Source organism: Podarcis pityusensis (genome assembly GCF_964106645.2).
Source record: "Podarcis pityusensis genome assembly, chromosome: 11".
NCBI lineage: Eukaryota > Metazoa > Chordata > Lepidosauria > Squamata > Lacertidae > Podarcis > Podarcis pityusensis.
In genome coordinates, this window is record NC_138036.1 from 26,304,994 (window position 1) to 26,323,535 (window position 18,542).

General features: G+C 41.9%; 1 protein-coding gene across 2 annotated transcripts in view; it reads right to left on the minus strand.

Moving 5' to 3' along the window:
- Nucleotides 1-143: 143 nt before the first annotated feature.
- Nucleotides 144-18,542, minus strand: part of LOC308458031 (interleukin-6 receptor subunit beta-like) — a 67,529-nt gene continuing 49,130 nt past the window's right edge. Inside the window, exons 2-13 of one of the 2 annotated variants that reach the window (XM_080972559.1) lie at nt 17,476-17,648; nt 13,985-14,124; nt 13,035-13,176; nt 12,830-12,912; nt 11,534-11,750; nt 10,992-11,147; nt 9,036-9,155; nt 7,904-8,056; nt 6,973-7,116; nt 5,594-5,690; nt 3,847-3,928; nt 144-2,251 (exon numbers count right to left, since the gene is read on the minus strand). In XM_080972559.1, the coding sequence (XP_080828685.1) occupies nt 1,775-2,251; nt 3,847-3,928; nt 5,594-5,690; nt 6,973-7,116; nt 7,904-8,056; nt 9,036-9,155; nt 10,992-11,147; nt 11,534-11,750; nt 12,830-12,912; nt 13,035-13,176; nt 13,985-14,124; nt 17,476-17,648 (1,984 nt within the window). In that variant the 3' untranslated portion in view covers nt 144-1,774. The remainder of the gene's footprint in view (nt 2,252-3,846; nt 3,929-5,593; nt 5,691-6,972; nt 7,117-7,903; nt 8,057-9,035; nt 9,156-10,991; nt 11,148-11,533; nt 11,751-12,829; nt 12,913-13,034; nt 13,177-13,984; nt 14,125-17,475; nt 17,649-18,542) is intronic. The other variant, XM_080972558.1, reaches the window with a different exon arrangement.

Consider the following 18,542-nt stretch of genomic DNA (forward strand, 5'->3'; position numbering starts at 1 on the left):
TCCTCAATGTAAGATAAACAGAGTTCTACAGTGTATATCATCAAGCTAAATAAGAGATTAATTTGCTAATTTGGCTTTTTTTTGGGGGGGGGGTTGATATTCCCTTTCTCCTTGTTTCCAGAAGCCCATCACCAGTAAAACTCTTTCCCTGCCTCACAATCTGCCAACTCCCATCTTTAAAGAAGAATGCCTATGATTTGTTGGGTAGCAGCATCTGCTTAATAAAATAATTAGCCTACTTTTAGCAACAGGTAAGAGAGAGATGAGGCAGCTGAAGCAATTTTGTGGGCTGCACCGCTTTTTGAACGTGAAGATGCTTAGTTATATTGTACAGATAAATTCACTTGATTCATTCTAAATTGTATTATTTTCTCTTTGCTATATAAAATCAGTACACAAAATGGCTAAATATGAACAGAAAATTATGAATATTCACTATATAAATTACTTACATAACCTGCTTATTTACCTATTGTTTATTAATCAAATCCTTACAGACACTACTTCTGCCCCCATGAAAATAAAAAATGTGAGTGCACAGACAGATTGCACAAGACAGAACACATTATAATGTACGTGCAAATGTACACGCATGCAAATTATCACCATGAGGAGGCCAGGAGTCAGCTATGCCTGCTGAACAGCAGCCTGAAGGGGGAGAAGGGGGAGCGACTCCACCTGCAGCTGATCAGCCTTCAAGGACACACAGGAGAAGGCACTGATGAGAACCAGCTGGCTTCAGCCTTCTTAAGCACAGCTTCCAGCAGCAGACAGGTTGGTAACAACGCTTGTAGTTCCTTGCTGCTTCCTGCTTGTCTTGGCCCTTGAGCTCATGATCATCAGATACCCTGGACCACCAGGCCACACAGATTGCTGTTCAGCCAACCCTAGGACTGGACCTGACTTCGGATGCTGACTCTGCCTCCAGGCAAGTACACCTCAGAGACTCTTCTGATTGGCTGGCCTCCCACTCCACTGAGCCTTGCATGTTGCTCAGCAACGAGACTACAACAGGCTGCTGGACATTACATAGGGCAAAGCACTTGGTACCTTTGTGTGTGGCTCAAAAAAAAGTGAGCCCATCCAACCATAATTCTCCCAAAGGAGGAGGCACGAGGGCTTAGACAGGGTCCTAGAGTTCTCCCTCCTTCCCAAAGCCTAGTTAGCGCACAGTTTTAGAAGGAAATGGGAAGGCTCTAGGACCCTTTCGGAGCACTCGCACCTCCCCCAAAAATATTAATCTGTATGAACAGAAGTTATGTTCTGATTTGTAATCATAAGATACATCCCAAAGGATTTAATGCAACAGTGTTATGTGCCGCCTGTTTTTAGAAATCACATTGGAGGAATTGCCAGAATGGGGCGTGTTGAATTTTCCAACTTTCAAATTCCAAAAATGAAGGGTGCTGAAAAGTTGCAACATGACTTGGGAATTCAAAAGATATTTTGGTTAAACTGATAGGATATAATTTAGTTTTGCTTGGTAAGTAACTACATTAAAATATTGACATCTTTTATGTTTTTGTGGAATTTCCAATTTTAAACTTTGTCTTATTTTTGTGTGTGTAGAACATTGCAAAATTGCATAAAAATCAAAACTACAAACTTTGTAGACTTACCTAAACGTCCAATCACAAAACCAATAGCAGATTTTAATCCCTCATGCCAATAACATATTTTTAGACCCCTCACTGAATATACTTGCAAAAGTTAAGTTTCACCCCTAAAATGACATGCCCTACTGCCAGAATCTGTCTTTTAATTGCTGTTCATCTCAACAAGGTGGTTCATGATGATTTTGCTCAAATTTTGACCTGCTTTCTAAGGACAAAGTTGCTAGACTAAGCTCCCCCTGACTTAGCATTACAGGATTTTGAGCAGTGTGTGCTGCTGGTTGTCTCCTTGAATTGTTGATCAACGTCCTCTCTAGGTGGGCTGCTCCTTTGGGGAGATGTGTTGAGAGCTTCTGCATGGCTCTCTGACTGACAGCCACACCAATATAATCAGTGTGAACTCCAACCTTTCCCTTCTCGCCGCTGCTGACTTGGTCAGGGATTTTCAAAGGTTTCAGAGTAGTGTCCAGTATTTGCCTTGCGACTGCTTCAGAATGGTCTGTGGAAACCATTGTAGCTGTGCCTGAAGAAATGGATCCTTGTCTTAACAGTGTCTCTGAATCATCATCTACCGCATAAAGCTCATTGGCTTCATTATATGCTTGTGACGGAGTCTGTAAACTGGGTCGCAGAAGAACCTGCACAGTTGAAACATAAAGACAATGCATAGTCTTGTTACGGTTTTGTTTGGTTCCTTACTATGACCCCCGTTGAAAAGTGCACTAAATGGTAAATGAATTCTTTCATATCAAAATTAAATTTAATGAAAAGCATTTTCATATGATGAAAATGACCTGACTACCTACTGGTATTACTCTTATATGGTTATACCATGGGTAGGCAAACTAAGGCCCAGGGGCCGGATCCAGCCCAATCGCCTTCTAAATCCGGCCCGCGGATGGTCCGGGAATCAGCGTGTTTTTACTTGAGTAGAATGTGTGCTTTTATTTAAAATGCATCTCTGAGTTATTTGTGGGGCATAGGAATTTGTTCATTTTTTCCCTTCAAAATATAGTCTGGCCCTGCACTAGTTCTGAGGGACAGTGGACTGGCCCCCTGCTGAAAAGGTTTGCTGACCCCTGGGTTATATCATTCACCCATACGTAACAGAATTTTCCAGTAGGGACTAAGTGAGCTCATTCACTCCCTATATACTATATTAAGCAAACTGAATTAATCTTCCATTGTCCCCTTCAATGCAGCCTAGGTTTTGCCTTCCATTTCTTGTTGGCCTATAATAATAATAAATAATAATAATAAATAATAATAATAATAATTGATTGTTTATACCCCGCCCATCTGGCTGAGTTTCCCCAGCCACTCTGGGCAGCTCCCAATCAAGTATTAAAAACAGTACAGCAGAGCTGGCTAGAAACATTTTAACTTGCAGTGTTTGCATAAAATCAGATGTCAAAGTGCAATAGACAACATATACCATTTTTCTTTAAAAAAAGTAGGCTTTTATACACCGATTAAATAAACTCAGCAGATAAAAAGCTGCAAATGAATAGTTCAGCTATAATTGTTTTGGGCAATGGTGCATGGGTTAGGAATCAACCCTTATGTGAAAATGACCCCAGCATGCTAGTATTTTCCTGCATTTATTATAGCCTTTCTGTGTGTGTAGTCCTGTAGGTGACTGCATGGGAAAATCAAATTTATGATCCAGAAATAAAAACACAATAAAAGCTCTGCTGGATGAAAGGCCCATCTAGTCAAGCATTCTGCTCTCACAGTGCCCAACCAGGTCCCTATAGGAAGCCAATTCAGTGGGCAGAGATCCCTAGCAACTAGTGTTTAGAGACATGCTATCTCTAAAAGCAGATGTCGCACTTGTCTGATGCTTGATTGCATTATAACTCTGGTTTTAATAGAAGAGTTTGGATTTGATATCCCGCTTTATCACTACGCTAAGGAGTCTCAAAGCGGCTAATATTCTCCTTTCCCTTCCTCCCCCACAACAAACACTCTGTGAGGTGAGTGGGGCTGAGAGACTTCAGAGAAGTGTGACTAGCCCAAGGTCACCCAGCAGCTGCATGTGGAGGAGCGGAGACGCGAACCCGGTTCACCAGATTACGAGACTACCGCTCTTAACCACTACACCGCACTGGCTCTTAGCAACCTCTTTTTTCTTTTCTTTTTTACCTTTTTACCTTACCTATAACAGAAGCATATACAGAGAAGTAGGTAGTAACAAATGGTAATGTAACGCTTCAAAACAGTATTTGCATACCACTGGTGTGGTTCTCTCCATACTCAGCAGAGCAGCGCTATATTTTGGATTTGGTACAGCTGGCCAACATACCTTTCTTGATCTGCAAGGACAATTTTTGTTTAAGCTTGTTAGAGCATAGTCATTTATTAACATCTTAAAAGTTGCCCAAGCTCCATTCTGACGTCTATATTGGTCAGATACTTAACGTTCACCTGCGTCTTTGCTGGTCATCAATACACCCTGTTGCTTGGCTACTGTTTTTACTGTGTTAAAGTCTAATTATTTGTTTTCATTGTGTTGGTATTTACGAACCGTAAACCACTCTGGGATTTTTGATGAAAGGCAGTTTAGAAATGTTTGAAAGAAAGGGGACCGAGTTGGCAGAAATGGGGTCAACAACAGCCTTTCTGCAACATTTGTACCAGGATTTTTGTATGGGGAACAGCTGAAAGACCAAGTGCCAAGGGCAGTTTTAACTGCTTTTGGTAACCATTTATGTGGTGGGTGGGTTTTGGAAAAGAAACCCAAAGGGAACAGGAAAACACAATTCTTAAGCTTGAAGGAGAAAACACAGAGTAATTCCCAAATAATCACTCAGAACAAAAGAATATTCTCCTTGTCAGGCAGAAAAATCCTATGAGATGAGGGAGAGGATCCATGATGGGGTTATTGCTCCTTCCTAAGCTCTAGTGGCTTTTTAGCTTCCTATCCCTCTTTGCTTTTTCCATCTAAAAAGTTTAAAAAATAAAGGGAGAGAGTATGGTGTCCAGGGAAGAAGGGGGCTTTGGGTTCAGCAGAATCAAATCCTCCCCTGACCAGCCATAGTATGGTATGGTAAAGGGCAGTGAGGAGAACGGACCACCCCTACCCAAGGATTGCCTTTTCCACCCACAAAGAGCTGGGCCTGCTGTTTCCTATAATGCTCTCCAAGACTGCACCCTTCTCTTTATATATTATAGCTCTTTTCTTTACAGAGTTACACACATTTAAAAAAGGCAGGCAGTTATCTTCTCTATTGTTCACTAAGGAGTAAAACCTTCTGGTTTCCGGTGTTCCAGCCAAAAAGTGCAAAGATCCTGGGAACTATTATTTTATTTATTTATTTCATAAACTGAGGCAGGGGAAACACAACCATACTTCAAAACATGCAATAGTTAAAATAGTAAAACAGATTAAAACCACACTCAGTTAATAAGCCCGTCCCTTGGGCATGTATTTATTCTAAATGTTATTTAAATGTTCATTTTTTTAAAAAAAAGCTTCAGTAATTTTTTTTAAAAAATATTTTAAACGCATCAGACGATTTGCTCTTTCAGACCTGAATCTCCAGACCAAAAGTTGTTCTCAGCAAATAACTTACTCCTATCTGTCACAGTATGGTGATTTTCACGGATAAACTTGCACATTTCATGGCCTTAAGGAATAGGTAGTTTATAATTTGCTAATGCCAAGTGCTTTAGAGCCTTTATATTTCTCACAAACAATCCTGTATTGTAGGTCACTGTTACTTTTTGGTCAGTATTCTGTTTTTTAAAATTTATTTATTAAATTTGTATATTGCCTTATACCCATAGATCTCAGGGTGGTTTCATAGAAGGGAAACATAATGAGAGTGAACTGACAGAGGTTTAGTAGATGACTCCCTGGAAGACCCGCTCCAACTCTCTAACCACCAGACAATATTGGCTTTAACCATGTTGCTTACTTGTGCTTAATAAGTAATATAGGCTGGATGAAAATATGCAAGGCAAGGAAAATCTCTTACCTTTTAAGTATCAGGGAACAAAGTATGGCAATGGCAGCCATGGTCACCATGAGGCCAAGACAGAGGCCAGCCACACTTCCTTCAAACTCCCCAGGATCTGATGATTGGAATGTTCAGAACACTCGTTTAGATTACGTATTGGAAAACAGCTTAACAAATACCATTTGACAATCGAACCATTTGCACAGAGGGCTAATGGAACCTCCTTTACAATTTTTAAGGAGGCCTCTAGAGAGATGTCAAGCTAAATTTTGCAGGATGAAGTGCTTCTGTTCAGTGTTCTAGCTACCCCACTCTTTTCCCCTCCCCACCAACAGCCAGCCTCCTTTGGCCTCTGCACACACCCAGCTTTTACTGGGCTGTTTTGGGGGGTCTCTCCCTTTGGATTCCCCCAGACTTGCTGATCGCTCTCTCGTGTGTGCAATGCTATTTTTGGATACAGAAGTAACAGAACTCACAGCCTGAACAGTGGAAACAGAGGAGATTATAAATATGTCCCCTAGCTAGAAAGGTTTTCAGGGTCAACTTCCCTCTGTCAGCATAAATGCCTATTCCTTTCCATCTCATATTGTGTCCTAGTCAATTAAAAATGAAGAAGAAATACTTTCCCAGGGATCCATTTGTGCTGAATGGGGGCTTACGCTTATTATGACCACACCTGCCTGACTCTCGTTTGTGTTTGCATGGCTAAAAATCAAATGGGTGCAGCTCTTATTCCCTCCAGGCTAAAATTGAGGGTACAGTGGTACCTCGGGTTAAGTACTTAATTCATTCCGGAGGTCTGTTCTTAACCTGAAACTGTTCTTAACCTGAAGCACCACTTTAGCTAATGGGGCCTCCCGCTGCTGCTGCTGCTGCTGCTGCCGTGCCGTTGTCGTGCGATTTCTGTTCTCATCCTGAAGCAAAGTTCTTAACCCGAGGTACTATTTCTGGGTTAGTGGAGTCTGTAACCTGAAGCGTATGTAACCTGAGGTACCACTGTATATACTAATAGGAATGCATAAATAAATGCAGTACTTTCCCATACAAATAATTCAGGTAGAAATGGAAGGACTGACTACTCCAATGGTCATCTAGGCTGAGGTGAGTGACATTTCTGCTTATGTTATATGGGGACACCTATTTGTTCTGCTGACACCCCCACCCCCACCAGCCCTCTGTGCCACATCCTAATCTGCTACAGAGGTAATCTCAGTCCTTGGGAGTTGCTTTGGGAATGGGGCAGAGAGCTTAAGTGCTCAGCAAAAATGGGGTGCCCCAGTATTCATGAGAGGAAGAGGGATTAGATGCCACCTACTGCTTTAATTGTTTGACACTTATCCATCCCAGCAATATTTATACTGAAAAATAAAAATAAATTCTTAAAACCTTTGCAATACCATATTTCAGGGTAGTAAAAATTTGTGGCTGGCTTTGAGCTCCTTCTCCCTTACTGGTGAGTCCTGAGGTCTGCACTCTATAAAGAGTTTTTGCCGTAAGTCCCGTCATGAGGTACTGCTGAGTTGAAGGACCGACAGTAACAGCTGCAACACAAGAGGGGAAAAATCAAAATGCTATGACAGAGCATGAGACCAATATAAGATTTCGATACCTCTGTATAGATATATACAGAATATATCCCAGTTCAGGCACTGAGATCATCTGTAGGAGCGTCACTGGTTTTTCTCATGTGTTGGTGAGGCTCATTTGAGATAGACATGAACTGAGCCTTTAGCATCATAGACCAAGCCCTGTTGAATGCTCTTCCAATAGAAATTGATTAGGCACCTTCTATGTTGACCTTTAAACGTTTGCTGAAAGCACTTCTTTCCCACCAGGCTTCTGCAATTAAACACTTTCTATAATAGTTAGTTGTTCTGACTATCGGAGAAAGAACGTTCTCAGTATGGATCTTGTTGTCCCTGCCATGAACTCAGCAGGCAACCTTAGGAAAGCCACGCTCTCTCAGCCTCAACTCTGCATCTGCAATATGGACATGAGAGTACATGATCTGCTTTACAGGATTGTTGTGACATTTCTCTGAAGAAATAGAGGAAGTGCTTTGAGCATTCAAAGATGCCACGGTGAATGTGTTGTTGTTGATAGATAAAGGAGTCTTGGTGACTGAAATTATATCAGTTTTGGCATTTTTTTACTCTGATCCAGTGATGGGAAAGTTGTCATCCTTCAGATATTATTGGACTACAACTCCCATCAGCCACGTGCAATTTCCTCCGACGTTTTTCAATTTAGAAACAAAAATGCTGCCGTTGAGTGTGAACTAGATGACGAATCTTTCAATGATAACGTCCAGTCAACAAAGTGACCTACCCACAGAGAGGTTTTTCAAGATTTCGGTGTAGCGAATTCTGTAACCCAGAAGGAATCCTAAGCACTCTTCTGTAGGTATGGCATCCCATTTCACAACAGCTGACTGCTTCGTCACAACTGGAACGGTTACATTAGCTGGACCTTTTTTGGGAACTTAAAAGAGAGTCTCCAAATTAGTTGAGGGTTTTTTTTCCTCCCAAACTAACTTTCCTCAGCTAGTTTTATGCATTTTCTGCCCTCTTGGGCTTACCCACTGACTGGTGGTCACCAAGGCTTTGGTCTGCCCCAAATGCATGAATTACAGTGGTCAGACTATCCCTGTGCAAGAATGGCCATAGCTGGTATCCCAGCAGTGGGTAGTAAAAGGCACTCCTAGCCACTGAGGTTACCTGGGCCTCCAGTGTTGAAGGTGTCTCCAGGGGCATCCCCAAATTATGAACATACTCTTTCAGAGGGAGCGCAACCCAGTTCAGAACAGCTGACTGGCCCATCTTCTAGACATGGGAGCCACCACCCACAGCGCCTGCATTTCCCCAGGGTTCAAGCTCAGTTTACTGGCCGACATGCAGTCCACCGCTATGTCCAAATCATGCAACAATAAACCATGATTTATTGTGATGTCCACACTTATTCATAGTGAGAAAGCATATGCAAACTCCCATTTCCAACATTCCAAAATTCCTGCCAGAGTTCTGATGCAGCAGAACTGAAGGAATATCAGAATGTCTGAAAAAGAATAGAGCAGAATAATGTTTTATGGAAAGGTGGGGGGGGGGGGATATAAATAAAATAATTGAATAATAATTGAATTATTAAATAATGATTAAATTGGGGAACTAACTTCATCAAATGCCCCAAACAAGTCCATTATAGTGTGGAGTATACACTTACATCAGGATAGTTAACATGGCCCTCTCCAGGTGTTTTGGACTACAGTTCCCACAAGACCCAGCCAACATGGCCAATGGTCATGGGTGATGGGAGTTGTAGTCCACAACATCTGGAGGGCAACATGTTGGTTACCCCTGCCTTAGGTTAGTGTCCACTCATTGCAGTACAACTCTTATGAGTACTTATTAAAAGTTGGAATAGAAACAAGAAGAAATTATATTAGAAAAATATGAAGATATACCTCCTTCCACTGCATAGAAGTAAGTCCTGGCCAGCGTCCATTCACGTTTCATGAAATCCTCACACTGACAGTCAAATGCATGAAATGTTACTTTATATAACTTATATGATTGGAGGCCATCTAGATGGTAGACACAGACATTGCCACTTGCAAATGTATAATTCATAACATAATTCTGCCACACGTACACCTGAAACCCAGGAATCTAAGAAGACCGTGCACATGAATTTGTTGGATATACGTGCATTCCCATCCACCTTCAGATAATGCAAGTGTTCAATTGTTTAAATCAGACGGCATTATATAGCAGATGGCCTTGCTTTTCAAAATATGCTAAGCTTGCTACATCTACAAGGTTGAGATGCTGTGGGGAAACGAAAATGACTTTACTCCTGATGGTTCAAGTATGGATTTTTCTTGTTCCGGAAGCTTTAAAAAAAGCAACCTGAAGGGGATGAACATGTAATAAAAGAAGGTCAAGGAAAACAGGGGATGAATAATTGATGGCAACCTCAGATCAGATGCCTTCCAAGGTACATTACGGCTAATCCCGATTGATCTGTTTGCTAGAATCACCTGTGCGATCCCTATCAATATGCAGAAAGAGAGTGCTGCAAAACGTCCCTGAATTAGAGGTTCTTTGCACATAAATCAGATGGTCTTCGTATAACAAGCTAAGGAATTATTATTGGGCTTTGCAAGGACACATTTTCAGGAAGATGAGGAAAAGCTATCTAGCCTGTGACAGGACAGTAAGTACACTTCATGGCACTAGGTGGCTGTGGGCAAAGGGAATCTTCTCATCTATGTATATTGTTGTTCTGCTGTGTCTGAAATGTATAAATCTTTCCCCCATGGCTTGCTAATGAGCAGGCACAGTGTGGGGTTTTTGATATATCGGTTGCTTTTCATCTAACCACTATTGATGGTACTTTTTTCTGAAACTGGAATTCGTTGTTAGTGGCTGGGATGATGAAAAGGGAAAGCAGGACAGGGCAAGAAAGAAAACAAAAGTGAATAGTGACTGGATATCCTTTGGATTCATTGAGGTTTGTGCCTTTGGCTTTGGCATGGCATATTTCATCCAATACTATGCAGGATTTCAGTGCAAGCTTCACAGAAACAGAAGATGCACAGCAACTGCACTTGCTTTCTATTGTCCAGTTCTGTTTGAAAACTTGTTTCTACACCTACAAAATTTGCTGGAAATCTGAAATCCTGCAAAGTCTGTTTGGGCTTGCTTGACAGATGGCTCTGACAGTGCTTGTGTTTCTGGTTGTATTATAATGCCCTGGTCGTCTTGGTTAAAAGATAGCTAGCAATTTTGAAAATAAGATCTGCTGATCAAATTATAAATAGTCCAGGAAAGGAGATCCACATGTCAAAGCAGGTTTCCAAGGCCATAAAGGATGTTTGCTTTCAATGGGCTTAATCACACTGTACTGCACAGCACAGTGCACTGCTAGTGCAAATGTAGACACACACTGAGAATATGAAGGAAGTGGATAAGGAGAAGTTTGTCTCTCCTAATACTAGAATCTGGGGTTTTCCAACAAAGCTGAGTGGTTGACCATTCAGGTCAGATGAAAAGTATTTTACAAAACACACAGTTAAACTATGGAATTTGCTACCATGAAACAGAGGATAAGGTTGGCAAAGTTATTATGTCTATGTAAGTGTCAGCCGTACAGTGCCTCTTAAAACAAGATGCTGGGGAATATGTCTGAGAATGCTATTCTGCTCATGTCTGTCCCATAGCCACCTGTGAGAACAAAATGGGTCTCTGGTCTGATCCAGAATGGCCCCTCCTACGTTGTTATCCTGGTTCATGAACTGTTCAACATGATCAGAACCCAAGTGAAGTAGTTAACAGATTATTTATGTCTGATTATTTTAAGTGTCTAGAAGCAAACAATGAAACCTGCTTGTCAGTTTTATAGAAATTGAATTTAATACCTAGTCGTATCTCATTTTTCCAAGTAGAAACATGAATCTTCATGTCTTCTAATCCAGTGCCCCAGTCGATCACAATGCAATCTGAACTGTGTTTTAGATCCCAGGTGATAACAGAATAATTTTGCTGATTTGAAAGGTTGAACTGGCCATGTAAATCTGCAATGGGAAAGGGAACTATTAAAAATAACAGAGCGTTAAGAAAACCCAACACCCTCTTGGACGGGCATTCTGACACATGTACTTGGGAGTCCACTGGCATGTAAACACTATTTCATCTTACAGTTTCAGCATGACATGATGTCCACAATTGGCACAATTAAGTGCCCTCAAGCTGCTGCTGCAAATGGGCTTAAGCACACTGAAACCAGCCCTGCATTGTGTCCTTAGTGAGTTCAGACAGATACGTAAGTCGGATAGAAATAGTGTAACAAGCAAACACATTGATTGAATTCCACTTATGCTGCCTCAAAACTCAAAAAAGGGAAGTTTGGTCCTTCACCATATTTTCTTTATGCATTCTTCTTGACAGAAAAATACTCTACCTGTAGCTTTTGCAGTGAAATCTGGAACCAGGTATGTTAGCGGAGGGGATTTTCCTGCTTCATTGTAGGCAAAGATTTTGATTCTGTAATAAGCCATGGAGAGATTCAGATGCACCCAGTTCTCTGTTATGTTGAGGTGTGTCCGTATGTGGCGGCAATAGTGGGGTATTCTTTCGACGCTTATATTGTAACCAATGGTATTCCTGCTTTGTGTTGTCTAATATAAGCAAAGATGAACATTAAACAGTTATTATGCACCAGAAATAAAATGACATGAAATATTGCAGGCACAGTGAAAGCTGCAATCCATACCAAACTAAATTATAAAAGCATGAATTTTTTATGATAGATCTAATTCCAGTATCAATTTTATCTCTGTAAATATTTTCTTGTCTGTTTTGTAAATATCACACAACAGCCTTCATTATTACTGACTATTACTATGGCTTGGTTCAGATGCAATGTTTGTTGACCAACCAACCAACCAACCAACCAACCGTGTGCCTATGCAGTCCTCTGGACGCCTTCATTCCCTTCTCTCAAGCCTTAACTCAATACACCCTGGTCTGTTGAACCAGTTTCCCAGATATCCAAACTAGGAAACTGTAGTTTGACCAATCTTACTCGGCACTGCTCAAACTAATTTCTAATTCAGACATCACAGGAAACACTGGTTAAATAAACCAGAAAGTACTGAGACAAGGCACATGATGATTTGTTGGACTGGATCATTCCATCTGACCTGGCTCTTCGTCATTTATGTAGCCACAGTACAGAGTAGCTGTTTGTTAGTTACATTCGTTTCACAAATTTAACATACTTATCAAATATGTCCAAACTAGACACCCTATGATATAGTAGACAGAATTTTGAAAGTGGAGTTAAAATCTCTGCTGAGCAATTACCATATTTTTCGCTCTATAAGATGCACCAGACCACAAGATGCACCTAGTTTTTGGAGGAGGAAAACAAGAAAAAAAATATTCTGAATCTCAGAAGCCAGAACAGCAAGAGGGATCGCTACACAGTGAAAGCAGCAATCCCTCTTGCTGTTCTGGCTTCTGGGATAGCTGTGCAGCCTGCATTCGCTCCATAAGACACACACATTTCCCCTTACTTTTTAGGAGGGAAAAAGTGAGTCTTATAGAGCAAAAAATACGGTATGTTCCCTGGCTGACTCTGAGCTACTCAACACCCCGTCTATTCTAGCTGATAGGATCGCTGTAAGGATATAAGTGGATGGGGCTTTGCCTGAGCTCCAAGGAAGAAGAGTAGCATAAAAATATAATACATTACCTTCCATTTAAGAAAGATACTTATTTTTCCTTGTGCTATCTTTTCAGTTGCATTTTCCACAATGGTTGGCTTTTCAGTAAGCTCTGGTAAATAACAACATGGGAAATTTAAACCCAGAAGCATATTTACAGTCAGAATTTCATTCTTAAACAAAGCCAAACAACTGAAATACACCCATGATTAAATTAATATGCATGGCACTTACTATGTGGGATCATAATTTCTTCACTCCAAGCACAAACAGAACAACTTTTACCAGGGGGTTTACATCTGAGGCGAGCAACATATGATGATGATATATTTACGCCGAAGATAGTTGCATTAAAGATCCCATTCTCTATAGGAACCTGCAAATAAGTACAATTAATAATTCTCAGATTATCCGCTGGAGTTCTTCCCAAAGGCCAGGTGCCTTAATTAAAATGGCAATCAGTGTTTAGCAGGGCAGTGTCAATGGGATAGGAAGTAAATGTCCGAGGTTATGAAATCCAGGCTGAATAACTCTACACATGCTTTTCAACCTCTTCTTAAATTCCTTCATTAGAGAGGAGTACCCAAACCCTTCAATTAATCCCTATGCAGCTGGAGGCATATCAAAGGCCCTGTAAGAATTAGTTGCAAATCCAGCAACCAAAGCAATAATTGAGCAAAATAAAAAACTGACACAGTTTGTACAAAAGGCCAGCTTAATCTGCATCATAAATTTGACACCTGAATTTAACCACTGGAACATGAGCAGTAGGAACAGTAAAAGGAAGATAAAGTAAGAAAGCCACTGCAACATTTGAATTCGGCAACGTTGAAAGTGCAGCAGAAACTCAGGGAGAAGTCAGTGCTAAGATTTTTCTGATAGTGAAGAACAAAAGAAGAGTTGTGCAGGATCTGGCCAAAGGCCTATTTAGTCCAGTATTCTGTTCTCACAGTGGCCAAACTAGATGCCCACAAGAATAGGGTCGCCATATTTCAAAAAGTAAAAACCAGGACACCCAGAAAGTTGTTCACTTTTTTATGGAAGACCCCCAAATTGTTGCACTTTTTTAAAAGAAAACACGAAAGTTGTTGAAATCCTGGTAATGTGTGGGAAAATCCAGACATATGGCAGCCCATATTAGCCCATAAGAAGCTTTCTAATACAGATCTTATTGATTTACATACTGATATCCAGGATGAGGTTGCTTGCATTTCTTCCTTATATTGAAGTTCATACTGTAGTACATCTCTTGGTGAGTCCCACATAATTATTAGTTTGTGGAGCAACTGATAAGCTCTTATTCTGAAGGGTGAAGGACATTTCTCTAAAATGCAAAAACAAAACAACCAAACAGAAAATAATTTGCATGCAGTTTCTCCTAGTCACAGGGTGCATCCACACTTGGCATTTAATGTGGAATTGCCATGCTTTGTTCACTTTTAATGGGGCATCCACACAACACCATAATCTGATCATAAGCAGACCGTATTCTCCCTGGGGTTCTTCCACCTTTTTTAAGACCACAGAAAAGTCTGGCACTTTTCAGAACAGAAAAAGAACATAATTTCAGCAGCTGCAGATGCACTTAGAGTTTTTATTCCATTTTCCCATCTTTTTTAAAAGGGCAGGGTTTCAGCACACATTCACTATAACCTTAGCAGTGGGCACCATTTTATCACACTTTGTTGTTGTTGGCATTCATCTGTCTCGAGAGACAATGCAGTGCGCTTCTAGGGGTGAAGCCAAAATGCTGCATAAGCAGCTTCAAAGTGACTTCTCTGGAGTGCAAGCCTGGGCAGTGTGTCTGGAGGACCTGGGCTGCCCATATGACAAGACACCTCTTGGCCTCACTGATGTGGTCCAAAGGAAAGCAGAGCAATATGTTTGGCACCATTTGGGCTGCACACCGCTGTCAACCTTCCCTTTTTTTGCGGGAAATTCCCTTATTCCAGCACCGTTTCCCGCTGCTTCCCGCTGCTAATCCCGGATTGTTAGATATCCTGTAGACTGTCCCCAGGACAGGTGAGGCTGCTGATCCCTTATTTTTTAGGGTGCTGATCCCTTAAAGGAGCGTGTCCAGACGAGGTGCGGGCCCCCCTGGGGGATATTATCAATTTGTCCCTTGGCACCGGGATATTCCCAGGGGAACTGAAGGAGGCAGTGGTGCGTCCGCTCTTAAAGAAAACATCATTAGATCCCTCAGATCTATCCAATTACCGCCCGGTCTCGAATCTTCCATTCCTGGGTAAGGTGATTGAGAGAGCGGTTGCTGAACAGCTTGGTAGGTTTCTGGATGAAACATCTGCTTTGGATCCATTCCAGTCCGGCTTCCGCGCTGGTCATGGGACCGAGACGGCTCTGGTCGCCCTAACAGATGATCTCCGCAGGCAGCTGGATCGAGGTGGGTCGGGGCTGCTGATTCTTCTAGATCTGTCAGCAGCCTTTGACATGGTCGATCACGAACTCCTGGACCACCGCCTTGCCGACGTGGGGATCCAGGGCACAGTCCTTCAATGGCTGCGCTCGTTTCTCTCTGGTCGGGGACAGAGGGTGGCGCTTGGGGGGGAATTGTCATCGCGCCACTCCTTGGTGTGTGGAGTGCCTCAGGGTGCGATTCTCTCCCCGATGCTTTTTAACATCTTTATGCGCCCCCTCGCCCAGCTTGTCCGGAGTTTTGGGCTGGGTTGCCATCAGTATGCTGATGACACCCAACTCTATCTGTTGATGGATGGCCATCCTGACTCGGCCCCAGACACACTGACCAGATGTCTGGAAGCTGTGGCTGGATGGTTACGTGGGAGCCGGTTGAAGTTAAATCCTTCGAAGACAGAGGTCCTCTGGCTGGGGCGGGACGATATGGGATTGAGGGGGCAACTCCCATCTCTTGCGGGGGTGCAATTAGTGCCAGCACCGTCCGTTAAGAGTTTGGGTGTAATCTTCGATACCTCCCTTTCTATGGAGGCGCAGATTACAGCTATAACAAAGGCGGCATTTTTTCATCTCCGCCAAGCTAAGCAGTTGGCCCCTTATCTCTCTCGCCCTGACCTAGCCACTGTGATCCATGCGACGGTCACCTCCAGACTGGATTATTGTAACTCGCTCTACGTGGGGCTGCCCTTGAGACTGACCCAGAAACTCCAGCGGGTGCAGAATGCCGCGCGAGACTCCTTATGGGGTCTTCGCTGCGAGATCACATTCATCCGGTACTATACCAGCTGCACTGGCTCCCGGTGGAGTACAGGATCAGGTTTAAGGTGCTGGTTTTAACCTTTAAAGCCCTATACGGCCTAGGACCCTCGTACCTACGGGACCGCCTCTCCTGGTATGCCCCACAGAGAAACCTACGGTCTGCAAATAATAACATCCTCAAGGTCCCAGGCCTCAGAGAGGTTAGGCTGGCCTCAACTAGAGCCAGGGCCTTCTCGGCTGCGGCTCCAATCTGGTGGAATGCTCTGTCACAAGAGACTAGGGCCCTGCGGGACTTGACATCTTTCCGCAGGGCCTGCAAGACAGAGTTGTTCCGCCAGGCCTTTGATCAGGGCGCAGCCTGACTCCCTCCTCTGGCAACCTGCACAGAACTTTGCTTAATTGGTTGCCATCAATTTGATTTAATTAATTTTTATAATGAAATATTTTTAGATTGTGTGATTATTTGATTTTTTGATTATTTGATTGTTGTTAGCCGCCCTGAGCCCGGCTTCGGCTGGGGAGGGCGGGATATAAATAAAATTTATTATAAATAAAATTTATTATTATTATTATTATTATTATTAATTTTCAAATCTGAAAGTTGACAGCTATGGGGCTGCAGGAGTTGCAGTATAAAATGCCCTAGCAGATGCTATAATGGGGATGCCTTAAAATTAGCATTGTAGTATAATAAAAACAAATAGTAGTAATAATAATAATAATAAATTATACCCCACCTAACAAAACATTTAAAAAGATAAAACATCAAACATTAAAAACTTCCCTAAACAGGGCAGCCTTCAGATGTCTTCTAAAAGTCAGATAGTTTATTTCCTTGACATCTGATGGGAGGGCGTTCCACAGGGATCTATACTTGAGGTGATTGAATGGGCTCCACTGCAAAGGTTATAGCCGCAGCCCATATTGATCCTGTAATTTATTGTCAAATACTGCTGCTTGATATGGTTTACCCATCAAACCAATTCAAAAACTGGATGCACAGTAAGCGGTAATGGGGGACGGACCCAAAAGGTCATGCATGCCAGGTGAAGACATTCCAGCCTCATCTCTGAAGTGAACAGCTGTGCAAATACAGTTTTAAACACAGCTAGGGGTGGGATCCTGCTGCGTTTCAAGGCACTAATGTGAACAAATCCAGATACCCTTCAGTTATATGATGACTGCTATTATATCACCCCCGCTTAATATTCTCATCTCTGTGCTAACTATACTCAGTTCTTTCAATGGTCTAGAAAAAGTTCTTCCCCATGTGGTGGTGAAGCCTCACCACATAAATTGTATCTGGGTAGGAGGACAGGCCTGCATAAAATTATGCGTGGTAACTGTGAGTGTGAAAGAGAATTGCATGTGTTGGAATTTGCTGGCTAACATGTTTGCTGCCCTAGGGAAAAAAATACAATAACAAAACCAGAACTATTTTACAATAAAATCTGCAGCTTCAGACTATGGAAGAAATGTAATGTACTTGTTTTGCTGGGCACGAATGAAATTTTCTTTGTTGTCACACATCCCTCGTGGGAATAGCGGCCTGATACCCATATGGTCACGTTTGCATGAATGCGAATATGATGCTTTCTTCTTGTTAAAAGAGGCAAGGTCGTTTCCACCTTTTCACAGTGTTGTTTTGTTTCCAATTTCCTTCAGGGGAAAGGAAAGCATAAAGCAAACTCAATATGCGTCATAGATACGTTCCGTGTTTTAATACAGCAGATGATCTATAAATGGCAAATTCACAGAGAGATAGGAAACAAAATGAAGTATGCAATCAAAAGACCAATTTTTTGGCAGCCAAATAATCTTCTTTTAAAAGTTGCCTTCTCTTGGGAACATTAAAATGCTACATTAATATTTGTGCTCCTTTTCACGAAACTATTTTTAGAAATGCATTAGATGTTTGCAGTAAATTATAAATGGGGGGAAAAGGATGATTTGAAGGTAAGGAGCCTCGTCCAAGTTTAAAGAGAGAGGGTCTTAAATTTTCTCTACTAATCAAGAGCAGTCAATGTGGTGCCCTTCAGATGTTCTTGGACTGTAATGTGCATCAGTCCTACCTTGCCAACATGGCCAACGGTCAGGGATGATGGGAGTTGTAGTCCAAGGGATCTGGAGAGTATCCCTGCTCTACTGCAGTCTTTGTTTTATACTCTCTCACACAGCATTGAAATGAATGGCCACCATGTTTGGCACCTCAGCTTATATCCACAATGCTCTTTGAAAGCTCCCAGATTGTTAGGTTCCACCATGACACAGATGATTCCAGCTTCTACCCAAAAGCTGCTAAAATACTAAGTTTACCAAATCTGTCCAGGTTCCATCTCTGATGCTTCCCCTGGCTTAGCCAATCCTAGTTCTGCCTATGATTCATTAAAAAAATATATAAAATTGATAATAGCCAGTGATCATACTTAGTGGATCTGTTTGTTTGTTGTTGTTTTTTTAAACAGTTATGTCAATAATAATAATAATAATAATAATAATAATAATAATATAATAATTTATACCCCGCCCATCTGGCTGGGTTTCCCCAGTCAC